This window comes from Thamnophis elegans, chromosome 2 (assembly GCF_009769535.1).
Source record: "Thamnophis elegans isolate rThaEle1 chromosome 2, rThaEle1.pri, whole genome shotgun sequence".
In the NCBI taxonomy this organism is placed as follows: Eukaryota; Metazoa; Chordata; class Lepidosauria; order Squamata; family Colubridae; genus Thamnophis; species Thamnophis elegans.
The window spans coordinates 54,510,317-54,531,241 of record NC_045542.1 but is presented as its reverse complement, the minus strand read 5'-3'; the positions used below and the strand labels follow the sequence as shown (position 1 = coordinate 54,531,241).

Sequence of the window (20,925 nt, the reverse complement as noted above, 5' to 3'; positions counted from 1 at the left end):
TAAAAGTTTGTTAAGAGACAGCAAATGGGACAGATTTCTGTATTCAGGCACTGGGCCAAAGGAAAAAAGGGAGCTTAATTTCTACACAGAGAAACACACTCATACGATGTTATAGCAGAAAAGATCAGTAAAGTGATAGCCCAGCAATTATTTATGCTTCATATACAGGAAAGGGATCAGGGTAAATCACCTTCCCATTTGGTTAGAGGAGTCTCAGTTGCATGGCACAGTCAAAAAGAAATCAAACTTACTAGTCCATGAAAGTTGTTAGTGTTACAAGAATAATTTTTTTCTCAGTTTTAATAATGCTTGAGGACACATAGCACTACCTGTGAAAGATTCAAAATTAAAGGGACTCCTACATGGCGCAGAACTTCCCATCCTCCTTTTTTATCCTAAAAGTTGCAACTGTAGATCAACCAACCTGTTCTTCTGGCTATACTGAGATGACTTGCAAGGCAACAAAGTTTTCTGATAAATCTGAAAAACCAATTTCTCACTCATATATATATGAGACCAAAGAGGATGCTGCTTATGGGAACAAGGCCTAACTCTAAAGGAAAAGCAACACTGGGCCATATTCTCCATATTTATTTCCAAACTGATCTTAGCCCAAACCAATATGGGCATAGCATTGCTGTCAAATGGTTTTAGGTTGAACACTATCTTTTCAAAGTAGAATTTTGGAGAAAGCAGACCTGAACATATACTGGGACCTGGTAGGCTAATTCTAATTTGCACAACTACTCAAATCTGAAGAAACAACTAAAGGACAGGATATGCTGAAATAAAACTATGTGTTGATGAAAGACAGTTGCAAACTCTTTTGCAATAAATAAATAAATAAATCATCTGATACCAAGGTGGTTTAAGCTAATGGATGTGCCTTTTAAAAAGAGAAGTGGCAGCAGTGAGCCAGGAGGCACTTACCAGTTTGCACAAAGTTTCAGTTCACAAAGAAATGTTTTGTCAATTGCTAATGGGATCTGTACACTTAGAATATAGCAAGGTTGCATAGACTATATTCACTTGAAAACCAGACATGGGGCAAAAAAAAAGAAAAAAAAGACACTGGTTTGAAATGACCACATACACAGGATGAAATACACAAGCGGTAGTTTGTCAATGTGTGGCGACATGCCTTGCCATGATCCTGTGACAGCAGAACAGTGATACCAATCCAATTTGTTTCCTACTATTTAAACCGATTTCCCCCCCTCTTCCATGATTGTCTTGTATCAGAATTTTGTGAACATGTTTAGTGTGCCACTGTTAAGATATTGTAAAGCAAAATAAGCCATGCCTATTTCATAAACGTCATTGGGACATCAGAAACCAGTGAAATATATTTCCGATTTGCCGACCAATGTGGGTCCTTTGGCTCTAAGGTCCCGCATTGGCCGTCAACCAATGTCATGTAAGGGCTGGTTCTGAGAGCTTGCTAGGCTGCTTCAGCCAGCCGATGGGGCAAACCCTGCTTGGCAGAAGATCAAAGAAAGCTCTGTTGCTTTCATGTACCTATCATGATGCCACTCGTGTGGGGCACCGAGCTGCTGTCAAATGTCTTCTCCAGGGCAGCCACTCCGAATTCGTTCAGGTCCAGGTCATCCAAGGCAGACTCTGCCAGACAGAGGCACCAATTATATATTACAAAAAGGACCAACAACTTCAAGGAAAAGGGAAGTCCAAAGAGTTCACAAAGAGATGTCACTGCTCTGGACTGGAGAATCTACAATGCAAGGCTGCCATCAGTTGTTCAAACGATTCAGCTTTCAATATTGTTTTTTTGTTGCCTGATCTGAATCCTAAGTCTCTTCAGTATCAGGCTGATTCCATAGATTGACACTGGAAATAACAGCAATGCAAAACAGATCTCCCTGCACACCTGCTGTACAGCTTGACCTTGGGTAGAAGTACATCCAGGGTTGGCTTTCATAACAGGTGCCCGTCCCAGTTCACCTGGCAACCTAGGTGTCCATGATGCATAGTGATTGGAATTCACTAATCCTATACTTAGGAATTCCACCATGGAGAGCAACTTGGATTGCAATTAATGATAGAGGAGATGGCAATAGGAATGAGGTGCAAGTATGGTAGTGGAAAGAAGGGAAGTGTGTATAGCAGTAATATAAGTGGTTGTGTGTAGGTGGGGGGGGAGGGAGGGGAAATGTATTAGCATATCCTATGAAACAGGCTATAGCCAGCAGTGGCCCAATAATGAGCCAGCCATGTAGCACGGACACTGCCAGTTGGGGATGAGATGGAGCAAACCTGCACAGGATCATCCCTGGGGGTATTCCTAGCCAATGTATTTAATGTCTTGTCAAATGTTGCCTTATAAAGCATAGCATGGGTTGTGCTATATGCGTGACATTTTTGTCGTTTCAGAAAGATAAAGACTATAATATAAATAATAAACAATTTTAGATACTGAAAATGGATGTTTCCCCTCCCTCACCCTCCTGCATAGTTTGTATTCAGTTTTGAAGTACTGCCTGGAAGGTTACTTTTTGAACATTTAGAAAGCACATAAAAGGATTTCAGATTTCCTCAGCAATTTCCTATTAGAAAGTGTAGGAAAGTCCCTGTCTAGAATTAAGAAACATATCCCCCACCAGATCCTTCGTAAGTGTTTTAATTTAGTGGCAAGAGTTGTCTCTTTTATTTGTATCATTCCAGGCCTGTAATAGAACATCAACAGTTAATAAAAATGATAATAGGTTACCTGGAGAATAAGAGACATGTATCAACCAATGCTAAATATCAATAATAATAATAGTCAATTGCAAAAGGCAGCTTTTACTTGGAACAGAATACATCCTGCGACAATACCTTTAATATCATTAAACAATATTTGTCTCTCCCAGGTTCTCAGGAAGGACTCAGTGGACAAAAATGCCAAATCCAGTTTAAAAATATGGCTGACTGTGCAATCAGCCATAAAAATAGCAATAATACATTAAAAAAAGAGAACTGGTAATCCTTGTATAATCTGCACTCTTACTCTTCTTGGAAAGTCTTAGAAATTTAAATATGGTAACATACGAACCCTTAAACAGAAATGTAAATAAAATCTTTTAAAAATTCTGCACTTGAAATGTTTTGTTATTGCTGTCATAAATGGAAAAGTTTCATCTTTTTAATATTGATAAAAACAGCTGCTCAGTAACAGATTATACATGTCACAGGACTCAATCTTTAGTGGATTGGCCCACACAATGGCACACTGAGCCAATCTGGTGAGTTATGAGTTTAGGAAATATAGGATATGATGAAGAACATCAAACAAGATCTACACACACATACAGTATACACAGAGATTTAGGAGCAATCATGATCTTCCACTGACCATCCTGTCACATTGTCTGCTCTAGCAAAAACAGCAGAGCCATGTCACAATCCAATAAGTTTATTGTTGTATAAAAACTTATTCCACAATAAATTTATTAGCCTTTAAAAAGATAAAGGACTGCTTGTGGTTTTTGCCATTTTTTTTTACAGAATTCAGCTATGGGAGCTGTTATTTAAGACTGTTCTATAATTTAATTTATGAAATGTGAAAAGAGTTCATATTAAATGCAAGTCATCAGCCAAGTCACAAAGCAATAAAGCATAGTCTCTACTGTAAGTCCTCTAAATAAAACAACCAAAGGCTTCCCACCCATAATGGATATTCTTCTTCTGGATTCCCTGCACCATCAATGTGCATAGGCAGTATTACCTATCACGGACTCCACAGTGTCACTAGTTGGGTAGAAAGGAAGGGCATTGGCATTCATGCCTGGTATACTGCTGGTGCCTGCTGGACTTGGTGGTGTTGCTGCCAAACTAGAAGTAATGCTAGAGGAGATGCTAGATGTCAGTGGACTGCCAACTGGAAGAATCCCTAATATATCCTGAAAGAGGAAAATACATTCATGTATTGATGTATTGAAAATACACTCATGTATTCCTATGATGCAACAGAATATTCAGAGAGAAGTAATGATATACTTGTCATAAAGTATTTCTTCCTAACATTTATATCTTACACCCTTTAATTCTAAGATACACTCAGGGCAGCTGATTGGTTCTTAGCATTTAATACAACAAAGTACAACACAACACAATAAAGGAAGACTGTTTGGGACTCTTTTAGAACAGAATAACAGAGTTGGAAGGGACCTTGGAGGTCTTCTAGTCCAACCTCCTGCTCAAGCAGGAAACCATATAACATTTCAAATGGTTGTCCAATCTTTCGTTAAAAGCCTCCAATATCGGAGCACTCACAACTTTTAGAAGCAAGTCGTTTCCACTGACTGTTAATAGATCACGTATATTGTCAGCTGCATCACACCATTAAGTTATATAATTCATGATGACTGTGTATAATCTTGCCATTCAAAATTCAAAAGAGACCTAAAGGAGATTTGTGAATTGCAGTGAACCTTCCTCCAATAATATATCTAGCCCAAGCGGTATTCAAAAATTGAGTTTGTGATTTTCTATTCACACCAGCTTCATATTATTTTTGTATTATCTGAAAGAAACCAGACTGATTCTCAAACACTTAGGAAAGTGTCAACACCCTTTCAACTCCAATTAGCTTTTCACATATACCACCAACTGAAATCTACACAGGAGACTATATGGGCCTCTAGAAACTAAGCAGCCTTTCCAGGAGTAACCTACCTGCTTGGGTTGTAACAGAGGTTGTTCTTGGGTTCTATGTTCCATGGAATGGGATTTGATTTTTGCCTGCTGCAGTAAATTAGAAGGGGGAAAAAACATTACATGCTACTGAAATTGTCAACTTCTTCAGATGTTTACAGTACTTTCTCTCTTATTCCGTTGCTTTCTGTAACATTAAGTTCTACAAAGGAAAGAACCAGGGAGCTTCCTGAAGCTAGCAAATGAAAGATATTACACCAATACTTTCTCTTTTCTTTAATATCTATTTTTTAAAAACTAGAAGAGATGGGATAAAATGATAGTGAAATATAGGGTGGTAACAAATGGAAGACAATGTTGTTTGTATAGATTTAAAAAGTTCTGTAAAGGGGAAGGAAAATCTGGGAATGCTATGCCTAAAGATGCAAATTGAGTTATGCAAATTGGGCTTGAGTTATGTGCATAATTGTTGAAGGAAAATAAGAATTCTTTTTTTCACAATGGTCATTAAATGAGGCAGCCAGTAAGCAAGAACTATTCTGAATAAATTCTCATTTGCTTATCTAAAAGATGAATTTATATTTGCATAACTTTTACTTTGGTCTACTTTATGACTCATTTCTGAAGCTTCCAAGTCTAATTGATGTGTAAACAGAGCAAATAGCTTTATTCTGAATATACTTTTCCAGACTTCTAATTCTTTTTGTTTTTCTCTAAAATACAAATACTTTCCAGCAACGGCATTCTCTCTTCCTCAAAAGCCTCTTCATACTTGCTTGCTTTTACGCTTGCTTTTACGTACGTTCTCATGACCTGCACCTCTTGGATTCCCACATTATATAGCAGGGGTCCCCAACCCCCATGTCCATGGACTGGCACCGGACCACGGCATGCCAGAAACCAGTCTGCGCAAACAAGAAAGCCTCATTCTGTTAGCACATGAAACTAAGCCCACTCCAGTCCGCAGAAAAATCTCTCTCCATGGAACCGGTCCCTGGTGCCCAAAAGGTTGGGGCCCACTGCTATACAGAGATCGATGACAGGAAGTTTGCAACGATTGTGTATGCATTACTTGACTGCATTGTCAGTCCTAAAACCAATTTACATATGTTAGTACTCTTATAGCAACCACCATTGCAGAGACGGAGGTATTTGCCACACCATTTTTTCCTTTTTTTCTGAATGACTGGGTCTACTTCAAAGAAGTGTATGCCTTTCAATTCACTCATCACAGTCATTTTCTAACAATGATGCTACTAGGCTCATGTGGCATGTAAGGGCTTTCTAACAATGATGCTACTAGGCTCGTGGCATCTAAGGGCATTCTGCTTATGGAATACAAAAGTTATTCCAAGGAAGTAAAAAGCATACTGCAAGGCATCTCTTCATTTTGCAACTTGCAATAGAACAAAAACTAATATTAATGTAGCTTTATAAAATTAGGATAGACAGGCAGACCCTAAGGGATTTATCTGCAGATATTAAGGCACCCATAGACTACACATCTAACATGAAGTATCAACAATTGGTTCCATAGCAAATATGTTATCAGTAATGATATCAACATATCATACATGCATGCATGCATACTTGGATACATCCAATATCCTTTTCTAGGAATTTATACCTACTTGGCATTTGAAATTCTTTAGATACTCTGCTCCAACCAGGTCTTCCCGTTCAAATCCAGGTGCCTTCTTATAGCTACTTGTAGTAGTTACTGAATCTGTGGGGAAACCTATGCTTTCCAAACTATGGGGTTTTCCAATTGCACCAGGAGGGGATCCACATAAATTAGATGGGCTTCCAAGACTGCTATTTCTACAGAGGATCTAACAGAAGCAGGAAGAAAAGAAGATGATAATTTGTGTATTAGATTATAACACTCTCTACCTCTGTATCATAGCTGATAGTAAACTTCTAAAAGCTACCGTATTTTTCAGAGTATAGGATGCACCGAGTGTAAGACACTAAGACGCACCAAGGTTTTGAAGAGGCAAATTAAAAAAAGGTTTGCACTCTGCAAACCTTTCAAAAATGGCCTGTTTTTTTGCGGAAACATGCCTATTCTCCCCCCCCCCAAAAGGCATGAATAGCCTTTAGGGGGCTTGCAGAGTGCTCCTGGGGAGGGGCAAAACAAGCAAAAAACGGCCCGTTTTTTGCCAAAAAAATTGCATGCATAGCCTTTAGGAGACTTATAGAATACTCCTGGGGGCTGGGGGGGGGAATTGAGCAAAAAAAGGCCCATTTTTTACTCATTTATGCCCCCCTCAGGCCCCAGGAGGTCTCTGAAGGCCCTCTACAGGCTATGGACAGCCATTTTGGTGAAGGGGCGGGGTTTCAGGAGGCAAAAAATGCTGTATTCAGTATATAAGATACATCCAGATTTTCAGCCTCTTTTTTGAGAGAAAAAGGTGCATCTTATACTCTGAAAAATACGGTAAGTTGTTAAATTCAATCAGGTTACTGAGATATAAAGATAAAGGTAAAGGTTCTCCTCGCACATATGTGCTAGTCGTTCCCGTGCTAGTCGAAGAGCCAGCGCTGTACAAAGACGTCTCCGTGGTCATGTGGCCAGCATGACTAAATGCCAAAGGCGCAGAGCGCCTTCCCACCAAAGGTGGTCCCTATTTTTCTCCTTGCATTTTTACATGCTTTCGAACTGCTAGGGTGGAAGAATCTGGGACAAGTAACGGGAACTCACTCTGTTACGTGGCACTAGGGATTCAAACCACCGAACTGCCAACCTTTCTTATCGACAAGCTCAGCGTCTTAGCCACTGAGCCTTTTACTGACATATAGAAAGACACAATTTAATAAAAGTCCAAACAATGGCATTTTGCCTCTTAGAAATCTCGAGCATTTTTTTTCATCAAAGCTTATATTTTTAATGATGAGAATGTGTTCACTGCAACTTTGATTGTTCTCTGTAGTTCATATTCTTTAATAGCTTTCTGCAACTCTCAGAGATCCAGATACGGCATGAACTGCCGCAATCTCAATCGATCATATAAATTTCTAATGCAAAATCAAGTACATTTTTTTACTGTAAATTGATGCTTTCCTGTTCATAATGGTTTGGAATTCTCACAGTGGAACAAGTATAACCATGAAATATGTCCTGCTTCTGCTTCAGAAAACAGGTAATTTGGAGATGCTTATCACAATAATGGAGGGAATATGTTATCCAGTTCAAAATAATGCCTCTTCCCCTAGAGAAAATACTTACTGTAGTAGAAGTAGGGCTAGTTGGTAGAGTTCCTGGTTTATTCCATACCTAGAGTGCAAAGATAAATGAAACACATCATACGTGACATTGGCTGCAGATTTCTAGGAGATACGCAGGTTTACTCACTTGGGTGTATTTTTAATTAAAATAAGCTTTATTCTTTCTGTCAGCTATATTACATATATAGTATATGTCACAGTACAATACAAATTCAGTTGTAAGATCTCATACAGTATTATAATCTACTCTTCAAAATCCCCCAAAGTGAAAACTTATGCTAGGTAGTAGCAATTCCACTTCTAAAAATTGGTTGGATCCATTCAATTGAAAAGTGGGCAAGATTCTGCTGAGGAATAACTAGAACTAACTAACATAATTTGTACAATTTAAATGCTACAAAGATGCTGAGCCAGCTGTGAACCTGCTAGTCCTAAATTTTTATCCAGAAGAGGTGTAGGCAACCTATGGGCCACGAGCCACATGCAGCCCTAGACAGCTAATAATGTGGCCCCACAAGATCATAAACTTTTAACATTATTATGTGTTATTTATATACCTTCACTATATTACACGTTTTAGCTGCAGCCCAAGGATAATTCCTGTTCACTCAACATGGCCCAGGCAAGCCAAAAGGTTGGATACCCAAGTTGTAGGTGTCAGATCTGGAAGCCATTTTTTACACTTGGGCCTAAAGGCCCAAATGTAAAAGATGGCTTCCCGGTCTGACAGTAGGAGCAACTGCCCTTATTCACAAATAAAAACTCAAGCTTTTGGGATCAAAAAGTGTCAGCAATGTTCTAAGCTTATATTTAGAGAGAACTGCGGTATCACATGCTCAGTGAGGAATTTTGTATCAATTTTACATACATTGCTAAGGTCTGGGGCTTGTGGACTAGAAGGGCTGACAGGAACAGAATCGCCTGCTGCTGAGGGCATGTACATTACAGGACCAGCTTGCGTTGGGCTAGAGACAGCCGATGTTGGCTGTAAATCTTCACTAAGTGGAGGTTCTATAGGAAACAGAACAAAACAAACCATATGATAAATACAGTTACAAAAATGGGTTCACAACAACTGTGTAAGAGCAAAGGGTAAACAGGCAATGCCCAATACTGATTCTAACGAGCTAATCTTCCACCTGCAGCAATCTACAAACCACTATAGAAAAAACAAAAAGGCATCACGAGACTAAGGGAGAGAATGTAATGTCTTCCTTTTTTTTCTATACCAATAGTCTTAAAGAATAGCAGTTACATATTCATAGTAGCTGTTTCAATTAGGCTTTATGCTGCCCTAGTTTATTATGCTTATAATTATTTATTCAATGTATATTCCACCTTTCTCCCTAAAGGGCCTTCAAGACAACTAACAATAAAATATAAATTTGTTAAATGAATCAGACTGGAAAGGTCTGGCTGAAATTCCTTTCATATTGCCGGAAAAGACCTAATGGTAACTTTAATATAAAAGCAGGTTCATACTGACATAAAAATGTAACACCCCCCAAACTATGTGTGTTTTCAAAAATTAAAAATTCTTTTATTTTTGACTGAAAAACAACTTTCAAAAAGGACATAAAATGATCACAGAATTGTTTACCGGTTAGTAGACTGCTTATTTATTTTCGAGCTTAAAAATAGCTGAACTCTCAAAACATATGCCCTATCTATGAGTTCTTTCATGAGACATTGGCTTTGCATATATTATCCCATTGCTTGTTTGAAAAGGCCAACAACCTTTATCCTATTCTCAATGCAAAAGGTTGTCAGGAAGAGGCCTAATCTGAAAAATAATGGATACACAATATTTTGAAATTCTGGAATTTGGGGTGTACAATAAGTGAAGCACATTTAGTAGTAAAAAAAAAACAACCACTCCGGTCTAGGATGGCAACCTCTTGAAGGCCTGTGCTTCTGTTCCACCTTTTTCTGTCTCAAGTGATTATCCTTGTTAAAAAGAGAAAATAGACCATATAAACAGACGACTGAATCATCTGGATGCTCTAGGCCAGTGGTTCTCAACCTTCCCAATGCCATGACCCTTTAATACAGTTCCTCATGTTGTGGTGACCCCCAACCATAGAATTGGTGTCTCGGTTCCTAAGACCATTGAAAATATGTGCTTTCCGATGGTCTTAGGCAACCCTGTGAAAGGGTTGTTCGACCCCCAAAGGGGTCCCAGCCCATAGGTTGAGAACCATTGCTCTAGGCATTTCTAAAAGCCATTGTAGATATGTTCATTGTTGAGAAGCAGTCAATGTCAAAAGCTTTGAAATTGTTTGCATTTTTTTTCTTCATCATGCCCTTGTTTCATAATTGAAGGAAGAGCCTGACAAACAATGCAGTAAAAAACTTGTTCCTTTTTATTCCCCAGAATTAAATCATACCAATAGCAAATTACAACTTCAAAATAAGTAGTATGCAGTATCATTCACAGTATCCTTAAATAGCCACTGGGTGTCACTTCTGCTTTGAGAACCAAGCGCAGAGCTATCAACCATCTGATGACTGAAGATCGCTTTCTAGAAAAACGTATATGCAGTTTGAAATAAAATTTGTTATATATTATTTTTAGGTTCCCCCCTCCCCCTTGTATGATTAATTACGGGGGAGGGAGGAAGTTTGGTTGCTTAGAATTGTACTTGCCTTGCAAGCAATGTTGTACTCTAAACAACACTCAGGACAACACTCAGTAGACAGATTATTGCTACATCAAGAGAAGACCACCTACGTTCTACATGTGCGAAGGCACAGAAGGGTCCCCTGGGACAGCTGCCAGACTGCTGCATATCATTACATTTTGTTGATTTGTAGATCTGGAAAAAACAAAAACGAAAAGAAAGTTGGGACAAAATGAAGCTGCTCAAACTCAGCTGCTTACAATGGATTTTAAAAAAGAGAAATGTATTCAGAAATACAATATAAACAGTTTGATGTTTCAGTTGCGCTTTATACATAGACTGCATAAATCTGTGGAGATGGAGGCTATGCTGGGTCTTTGAGCAACCTGCCGGGATGGGCAGCATTCCAAAGAACAAAATAGGGAGATCTAAAAAATATAATTTTAGTTTCGTATAATTTAATTAACTCAACCAGCTAGATATGGATAATATATGACTCCAATAATTTTTCCTGCCTGTCATTCCAAAAAAGAGAGCCAGTAGTGGTGTAATGGTCTAAGGTACCAGGCTAGAAACTGAGTGATTATGAGTTCTAGTCCACCCTTAGGTAAGAAAATAATTGAGTGATCATGGACCAGTCACTCTCCCTCAACTCTAAGAAGCTGGCAATGGCAAACCACTTCTAAACATCTTGCTAGGAAAATTGCAAGGATTTATCCCGGCTGTCTCCAAGAAACAAAGACTAACTTGAAGGCAAAAAAAAAAAAAAAATCATTCTAAAAATAAAATTTGGAGGACTCCGGTTGACCAAGGGCTGCATATAATCCTGATAGTCCAACCCATGCTTAAATATCTATAGAATTGTACCTTAGGTCTTTAAAGAACTATTTCCAGTGATGCACACATATACATATGGGCAGAATTACAGCATAATGTATGCTTATTTACACAGAATCTCTAAGGGCTTATCCTTAAACATGCATACAGAACTGTAGTGTCAATTATCTTTGCAATTTATTCAAAGATTGTCCCATCAAATGGAGCTACCCAGGAACCCTATTTCAGTTTAGTCAAAGCATTTTCAGCAAGAGAAGTAATTCAGAAGAAAACTTTTCAATTACATGGAAATCAACCTAGATGTACTGCCCCAGCAATTGCTAGCCACACCTTCCTGGCACTTCCACATATGGCTTTGGCACAATTCCTACATGTCACTATAATCACATGCCATCTTCTTTCCGGGACAGTTGAGCTGATTGTTTTTTGATTCCTTATGAGACCTTTCACATCCTAAACTTCGTTTTAAATTGCTGGGATTTTGTGGCCTTTGGAAAGCTGTTTTCCCATCAATCAAACTTTGCTTCAATCTGCTTTGTCCTCCTTAACTTGGAACTGTGTAGTGTATTTCAGAAGCACCCTTGCCAGGGAGCCCAATCTTAAATCTTTTTAGTGAGTTTCTAAGCAATTTTGCAATCTCTAAACAACCGAAAGACTTATAAACAGGATGCACTGAACTCGTATTTTATATATTATTGAATCTATACATTATATTTCCAAACAAACAATAAAAAATGCATATGTAAAACATAACAAAATTAAAATCAAAACCCAGCTCATTTTAGAGGGCTCATTCCATAGCCTGGGAAGCACACACAAGAAAGCTTTTCGCTGACTATAAAGCCTCAATATCTTCATGAGGCTACAGAACAGGCTTCACCTCAGTCTCAGAGTCTAGCTTTCTCCTTAACCAAAGAGTTTCCTTATTAAGAGCACCTCTATCTTCTGGATTTAACTTCAGCTTGTTCTCTGCCATCCAGTCTATTATCACAATGAGCAAACATCAAAGAGTTTGGAATTAGAAGGCAGGGAGCAATTGAGCAGGTTGTCATCAACATATTTCTGCTCCACAGCTCTGAATGTGTTCCTTCTGAAGTTTCATGTAGCTTTAAACAGCACAGGAGGACAAGCTAAGCCCTAGGGGACACTATAGGTCCACATCCTAGAACAGTGATGGCTAACCTTTTTGTTGTTGCGTGCTGAAAGCGTGTATGTGCACACATGCACACACCCATAATGCAACATGCACCATGTCCCCCTGCACATGCGCATGCAACCCCTCCTGCACTCCCCCCATGCATATGCATGACCCCCTGCACCTCATTTTGGGCCTAGCAGGCCTCCCTGCAGCTTCCTGGGACCAAAAACGGGCTGTGTGTGTGGGGGAATGCCATAACCCCCCCCCGCACTCCCCCTCCCCCGTGCACGCATGTGTGTCTCCGGTATGTGCCCTGCTCCCTACGCATGCATAGCAGAGACTTGAAAAGAAGACAAACCAATGTATTCCTTTAACTAGTTTCTGGTGTAAATCATCCTCCGAGACAATCAAAACAGTAATTAGCATGGGTAATGTATAGTTTATCATATCCTGTAAATTGTGCAATGTGTGCATTTATCTATGTAAATGACCAACAAGGAAGTCTTTACCTCTGGGTGAAACTGTTGCTCTGTACGGGTGTGACAGTACTGGCATGCATCTCCATTGTCACACTTACTAGGATCTCCCCATTCATCTCCATGTTTCACGCTAGGACATGGGGAGGATCTTTAGCAATAGGCAGAAAAAGAGTGAATTAGAAAGTCATATAATTTTTGAGCCAAACAGAAACTGTATCTACAATATTTATATAGATTAATTTCTGGCACTGAGTACCTTTACTGTTTGCTAGTATTCCTCAAAAAGTACAAACTGCATTTAATCAAACAATGCTAATACAAATCACTTCTATTTAATTCAAATTGTCCAAGAATGAGTAATTATAAATATGTAGTTGGGTTATAGCTGAGCCCTGAAATATTCTCCAAAATGGTGCTTAATGTTTAGAAAAGGAAACCTCGTGGCAGCAGGAACATAAGCAAAGGAGATAAATAACTGCTAATAGGCATATGATTAAGAGATACAACGCTTTTTCTTGAAATACACGTCTCAGAAAGGTGCTATCTCAAAGTCTTCACTTTGAGGCCATAAGGTTTGATGTTCATTCCAGTTTTCATGAGGAAACAATACTCTGAACATCATAACAGAACAGTTGCATCTTAGTAAGTATTCCCTGATTAATTCTTAGAATTTAACTACAATGGGGCAATACACTGAGAACTACAACCCTCATAACAAAGAAAGCCACCTGCTCACATGCAAACTTGTTTTGCACAAGGATTATTTTCTTTTTTATCTTGACATAATATTAGAGTGCAGCAGGCTTAAAGCACATGTGCTTAATCCTTACTTATGGCAGCATCCTACACATATGTAATCCTGATCCATGAATTAACTACTTAATGTGAAATGCAATCTTCCCACCATGATTGATGTATTTATTACACTGAGATTAGAGTAAAGTTACTAACCAAATAAAGAAAATGTAAATTCTTGGCCCTTTATAACCAGGCTTTGAAGTACCTGTATTTGTGTTTTCTAGGACTCCTTCTTCTATCTTTGCTATTATGATAATAAGGACAGGCATAACCTTGGCGACAGAGGCGTGGGGGCTTCTTACACTGTTCTGTTTTGTAGTTTCCCAAAACATAAGTTGTGTCTGTGAAGATAAGTATAATTAGTCAATTAAAATCCTAAGCATATTTACCCCTATACAAAGATGTTTTTTTAATTCAAGAATAATTGGATTCAGTACTGTGTAAAACTCCAAGGAACCTACCTTGCCATCTTGGCTCTTCACTGAGTATTTTTTCTATCATAGCATGGCTAGCAGCAACTGCAGACTGACATTCTATGCCACTTTCTGATGTAGTCTGACCATTCTGCAAAGCTTCCATGGCCTGAAGCTCCCTTAGGGAACATAGACAAATGAGTAATTATGCAGGTACAGATATTCAAAGAAAAACATCAGTCTATTGTCTTTTTGAAAAAAAAAAACATTTCTAATAATATTCAGATCCCTACTAAAAGCTGAGGTAAAAGGCAGCCAAGGGAAAAAAACATCATCATCAAAATTGCACTGGAAAAGGGTGATTTGCAGAGCTTATAGCTCTTAACTGTTTCCCCTGATTTTATTCTCTCCCCTTGGGCATCTCCTCTCTCTCGGACCCCAGATGTCTGTTGGCTGCATCACAGAAGAAGCAGTTGGATGAAGAGAATGAAAAAGGGTTACACATTTCTCCTCCATGCACCTCTAACTGTATTCACAGAGGTTGAGTGGTAATTTGGCTTCATTCACACATCTGCCTCCACCTAGCGCCAAAATGGTGTGCTGTTTGTTGAGTATATATTATTACCGTGGAGCCTCCATCTCAGTGCCAGCCTGTTGTTCTGAGGAAAAAGTGATGTTTTCCAATGGAAAACACAGTTCAATTTCCTATTCATGTCTTAGGGCTCTATAGCTCCATGGCCATTTTGAATTTTGGCTGGTAAGATAAAACGAAATAGGCCAAGCAATCAAAATTGTTTTTCTCTTTTAGGCTCAGGTAGGAAAATATTCCATGAAGTTGCTATTCCTACTAGTAACCTCTACTGCTTAGTTTTTCTCCTCTCCGGTATCCAAGAAAAACTGGTGACAGTCTGTCTCTTTCAGCTGATGTAAAGACTTGTTGGAAAGGGAAAAAAATCTAGAGAGAGAGGGTTCCTCTGCCCTCCATTCCCCTTTCCTGCAGTTGCTCTTACCTCCATTTTATATTCCTGGATTTCCATTTAGACAGCAAGTAAATATCACAGAAGTTATTCCCTACCAACCTAATATCATAAACTGGAGAACGTAGGTCATGTGGTCCATGAGCAAAAGCACAATGAAGGCCATTCTTGGTGCAATTTCCTTTTGAATCAGTCTCATGGATGCAAATTCCAGTTTTGTAGTAGCGCAAATGGTATCTCCGTTCTGTATCACCGGTAGTTCTATGCAGGAATGGACACCTACGAAGGAGGGAGAAAAAGAAAGAGCTCATAGAAACGTAAAATCTCAAACACGTTTTCCAGCCAAAAAAACCAGTCATCAGGTTTGAAAAATCCAGCATTTTTCCCTTCTGAAAATAATTCCATTTGTAAATTAAGGATTTATATAAGGATTCAACCCTCTAAGCAATTATTTTATGACAAATCTCACAAATTTTTCTAGAATTATTCCAAAGCACAAAACTTTGAAACGCAGCCTTTACTTTCGGAGGAATATATACAAAAGTAGTGCAATCATAATAAACATTTTCTTCAAGTTTCCACTGCAGTTTTTCCACATTCTTGATACGCTCTTCTGCAAGATTTTAAAAGCTGAATTGATGAATTTACCTGTTAATACAGACTGGACGTTCTGTCAGATCAAGTAAAATGCAACCTTGTAACTTACTCATCTCCTTCAGGGCAGATCCCTGTGGTCTCATCGTATTTGGTGCAGTAAATGTCAGGGCTATAGTTAAAGGTGCCATCCCGACGGCGGATAGATCGGCGACGACGCTGGTTAACAAAGTGCCAGTGGAAGCATGTGTAGGGCCTGTGCTGAGTACATTTGTGCTGCACAAACAGGGGACACTGCTCTGTGCGGAATTCCTTCAGGTATCTGTAGAGAGAAAGAGACTGGACTGAGTTCTATCTCAACAGCTCAACTGAGCGCCACAACAGATTCATACCAAATCATTCTCCCTTCTTGTTTTAAGTTTGCATTCAAATATATTCATAAAAAAGCTGGTAGATGTTAATAAATTACGGTATTCATTCATTATTCAGCAATCAAGGCTTCTTCTCCAACCCCCATACTTGGTGTATTTCCATTTGCCTTTTACTTTCCACAAGCAAGCCAGTGAGTTGAACATTCAATTTAACTTCTTCATTCTTGAATCTTGTTTCAGTTGAGTTAGATTAGATTGTAATCCTTATGGCAGCTATGTGCTGTCAGATGGGTATCAGAGCAAAAGAATCAAGAGATAAAGAAAGGGCAGATAGTTTGTAGAAACTTTTTGCATTAATTCCTTACTAATAAATCTACAGTCTAAAGAAGTCGGGACTTGCACTATATGAGAAGAGTAAGGAAAGGCATCAAGTATTTCTATCAGTTGACTTTTTCACTCTCCTCAGGAGAGTGAGTATATTTTGCAGGAGCAGAAAAAAAGATGGCAGGTCTGGTACTGGAAAATTTATTTTGATACCAAGCCGCAAGGCAGCTAAAAGTCCTCCGAATCACCTGTTACCTGAGCTTCTCAAAAGCGCTGTTGAAGAATCCAAATGTGAAGAATTTCTGTGATTCTGCACAGCTTACCAAGAGAAAATTTAGTCATGTCTCTTTGGGCTCTGACTGAGTTGAGAAACTGGAAGCAGTTGAGGCGTGGACAAAGCTTTTCAAACTTAGTCTCTGGGCAGATAGACAGAAGTTAACCCACGCTTGGATTCTCCAAGCAGCGCACAGGGGAATGGGGCAGCCTGAATACTGCCTACCCTACCCTACCTCAAGAACATGAAATTCAGATTCAGAAGAAAGTGTTTTGATTTATTATATATTATATGGAAAGGTAGTTTATTATTATTTTTAATTACACGTTAATGCTACAAAAGGAAACATCTGTACAATATGTTATTTGATACTGCTAACCTCTGTTGCTTTCCAGACCTTTTCACTTATATTATTTAGTTTTGCTGGTCCAAATAAGGTAAATGCCCCTCCGCCTGATGATCCCTCTGTTTTATGCCCTCACTGGGAATCCTACACATTTAGCAGAATATCCATATTTTAGTCACAATTCTATACAATTTTGTTTTGATGTGAGCAAGCAAGTACACTTGTAGTACCGGGATACATCTTTGTATTTGAATTTTCCTAGAAAACTGGGTATGTTATTTAAAAAACAAAGTGTAAAACAATTGAAGAGGCATTGCTTTAATATTTACTAACATAATATAAACCGAAGAATTTCAAAGCCTGAGTCCATCTGCACTATTTCGATTCAATAATTTTGGACTCTCAAGTACTTCTTATTACTACATAGTTTTTAAATGACTATAATTAATTGCAAGCACTAAAAGATTACAGATAGTCCTCGACTTAGTCTATTCAGTTACTGACAGGTCAAAGTTCCAGCAGTACTAAAAAAGCGGATTTATGGCTATTCCTTGAAATTCCAGCCATTGCAGTCATGTGATTGCACACTCGGATGCCTGGCTCACAATTACACTGCAGTGAGGCACATCATGTGATTACCATTTGCAATCTTCCCTGGCTTCTCACAAGCAAAATCAATGGGGAAGTCAGCAGGGAAGGTTGTAAGTTGCCCTAGAAAGTTGCTCCCACTGCTTTTTCTCCTGAGGAGCCTGTTACAGAGTGCAAGTTCCCAGGAATCTGGTACTTCATAGCACCCCCATCTGTCCACACACCATAGTGTAAGTGTGCTGCAGCACCACCTTGCCCTCCTGAGCACTTCACGGATGCACCTGAGGTCACCCCCAGCAGCTCTGCTGAGCCACCTGAGGCCTCTGCCAGTCCTCTGCCAGCTTCTGCTGACCTGCCCATAGACTCTAGTGCCTGCCTGCAGCATTTCCACCTCTCCCATGGCACTTGCACCCTCCCACTGCTTTTTCCCGCTTAACAACCTGTACAATCTGGGGTTATCACAGCAACTGGGAGTGCCAGGATTGCTGTCATTAAGGATGCAATCACATGATATTGTGCTTTACGACTACTTCACTCCCACTGCAACTATGGCAATCCCAGTCCCAACTGTTGTTGCAATTCAAGGACTATCTATATTGCTGGGTTTCAGTCACTTTAACCATCTTGAACGTTAAGAGCTATTTGCACTACTTGAACTTGCACATTTTTTAACAGCTGCGCAATTTTTCCTTTTTTCTCCCTTTTTCTTTTTCTCTCTTTTTTCTTTCTTTCGTATGGGATATGTATGTGATATGTATGTGATGTATATGTGATGCTTGTGCCCACTTTTATCCTTTATTGCCATTGTATTTTATAATTTTTAATTGACTCGTGGGGTTTGGATGAGTGAGTGATTGTGTATGCATGAGAGGACTGGGGGAGCAACCTGGTGCCTCCTCCACTGAGTACCATTGCAGAAGTGGTAGGGGGCCCAGGCCTATCTCCCATCCTAGAATGTTTGAAATAAATGGCCTGCCAGACAGAGCGGAGGCTACAGGGGGGGAAACAGGGTCTACGGGTACGGGAGTGGGCTGGAACATTCCGGTCACGACAGGGAGGGGCAGGTACGGCGGGAACTTCAGGGCTAGCCATTACCGGGGAAGGAGGGTTCGCTATGTCACAGAGATCCCTCCTTCCGGCCCTGCTAGTTCCACTCCAGGGCCAGATGGCGAGAACTGTCAGGGCCCTGGTCTCCGGCTGTTGTTGCTAAATGCCAGGTCTGTGGTTCACAAAGCTCCCCTCATCCGGGACCTAATTTTAGACGAGGGGGCAGACCTGGCATGTATTACTGAAACCTGGCTGGGCCCGGAGGGAGGAGTCCCCCTCACTGAAATGTGCCCAGAAGGATTTCAGGTGCTTCATCAGCGGCAACCCTAGGGAAGGGGTGGGGGAGTGGCCGTCATTAGTTCCTCGTAGGATCCCTGCTCCAAAGCTTGTTGGGTGTGAGTCCCTGCTGATGAAGTTGGACCTTGGAGGTCAAGTGCGTTTGTTGCTAACATACCTACCTCCCAACAGCGTTGCAACAGCCCTCCCCTCGCTCCTCGAGTCAGTAGCCGAGTTGGCAGTAGAGTTCCCCAGGCTTATGGTTCTGGGGGATTTCAACCTGCCTACACTTGGTGAACGCTCTGATGGAGCACAGGAGTTCATGGCTTCCATGACAGCCATGGACTTGACCCAAGTAATTCGGGGTTCGACTCATTCAGCGGGTCACACGCTTGACCTCGTATTCCTCTCGGAGCAGTGGAGACGTGATCTAGAGTTGAAGGGCATTAAGACCTTGCCCTTGTCATGGTCTGATCACTTCCTACTGAGGCTTGACTTTCGGAAACCAATCCCCCACTGTAGGAAGGGGGAACCGATTAGGTGGTTCCGCCCCAGGCGCCTGATGGACCCTATGGGATTTCAGACGGCGCTTGGAGAAATACCTGACACTCTCGTCCACAATCTGGTGGAGTCCTTAGTCGCTGCCTGGAATACAGCGGTGGCGGGGGCTCTAAACCAGATTGCTCCTTTGTGACCTCTCCAAGGCAGCGGATCCAGGAGGGCCCCTTGATTCACCGAGGAACTCCGGGAGATGAAGCGCCAAAAGAGACGCCTAGAACGCCGCTGGAGGGCCAGTAAATCTGAGTCAGACCGAGCACTGATGAGAGCCTTTATCAGAGCCTATCTCGTGGCAATACGGGCGGCGAAATGTTCGCATTTTGCCGCCCTTATTGCATCCGCTGAATCTTGCCCAGCCGCCTTGTTTAGAATAACACGCTCCCTCTTGAAAGGTAGAGCTGAGGAATTTGTTCAGTATTTAACGGATAAAGTCGCTCGGATTCGGACAGAGCTGGACTCCAATTGCACGGTACCAGCCGAGGTCTTGAGCATACTTTATGGATTGAGTTTCAACTTGCTTCTCCTGAGGAAGTGGACAAGGCCATGGGAGCAGTGAGTGCCTCCACTTGTATACTGGACCCGTGCCCCTCCTGGCTGGTCTTGACCAGCAGGGAGGTGACATGCGGCTGGATCCGGACGATAGTTAACACCTCTCTCCGGGAGGGAATTTTCCCGCTCCTCCTAAAGGATGCGGTGGTGAGACCCCTCCTGAAGAAACCATCTCTGGACCCAGCCATTTTGAGCAACTATCGTCCAGTCTCCAACCTGCCCTTTGTTGGGAAGGTTGTTGAGAAAGTGGTGGCCTCTCAACTCCGACGGTCCTTGGATGAAACTGATTATCTGGATTCCTTTCAGTCGGGTTTCAGGCCTGGTTACAACACGGAAACTGCTTTGGTCGCGCTGATCGATGATCTCTGGCGAGCCAGGGATAGGGGTCACCCCTCTATCCTTGTGCTCCTTGACCTCTCAGTGGCCTTCGATACCATCGACCATGGTATCCTTCTGCGACAGTTGTGAGAGGTGGGAGTGGGAGGCACCATCCTTCGGTGGTTCTCCTCCTACCTCTCGGACAGGTCCCAGTCAGTGTTGGTTGGAGGGCAGAGGTCGACCCCAAGGCCCCTCAATTACGGGGTGCCGCAGGGTTCGGTCCTGTCCCCCCTCCTATTTAACATCTACATGAAGCCGCTGGGTGAGATTATACGCCGGCACGGGATTAAGTACCACCAATATGCGGACGATACGCAGTTGTACCTGTCTGCCCCGTGCCAACTCACCGAAGCAGTAGAAGTGATGTGCCAGTGCCTGGAGGCTGTTAGGGTCTGGATGGGAGTAAACAAGTTGGCACTCAATCCAGACAAGACTGAGTGGCTACTGATGTTCCCTCCCAAAGATTGGCCAAGTATTCC

General features: G+C 40.9%; 1 protein-coding gene across 3 annotated transcripts in view; it reads right to left on the bottom strand.

Annotated features, from left to right (window-relative positions):
• UNK (unk zinc finger) overlaps window positions 1-20,925 on the bottom strand; it is a 56,929-nt gene that overhangs the window by 11,513 nt on the left and 24,491 nt on the right. For 2 of the 3 annotated variants that reach the window (XM_032238946.1, XM_032238945.1), the window contains exons 2-13: window positions 15,848-16,057; window positions 15,244-15,420; window positions 14,213-14,343; window positions 13,957-14,092; window positions 12,984-13,101; window positions 10,610-10,694; window positions 8,747-8,889; window positions 7,880-7,927; window positions 6,282-6,482; window positions 4,672-4,740; window positions 3,722-3,896; window positions 1,519-1,620 (exon numbers count right to left, since the gene is read on the bottom strand). In XM_032238946.1, the coding sequence (XP_032094837.1) occupies window positions 1,519-1,620; window positions 3,722-3,896; window positions 4,672-4,740; window positions 6,282-6,482; window positions 7,880-7,927; window positions 8,747-8,889; window positions 10,610-10,694; window positions 12,984-13,101; window positions 13,957-14,092; window positions 14,213-14,343; window positions 15,244-15,420; window positions 15,848-16,057 (1,595 nt within the window). The remainder of the gene's footprint in view (window positions 1-1,518; window positions 1,621-3,721; window positions 3,897-4,671; window positions 4,741-6,281; window positions 6,483-7,879; window positions 7,928-8,746; window positions 8,890-10,609; window positions 10,695-12,983; window positions 13,102-13,956; window positions 14,093-14,212; window positions 14,344-15,243; window positions 15,421-15,847; window positions 16,058-20,925) is intronic. The other variant, XM_032238947.1, reaches the window with a different exon arrangement.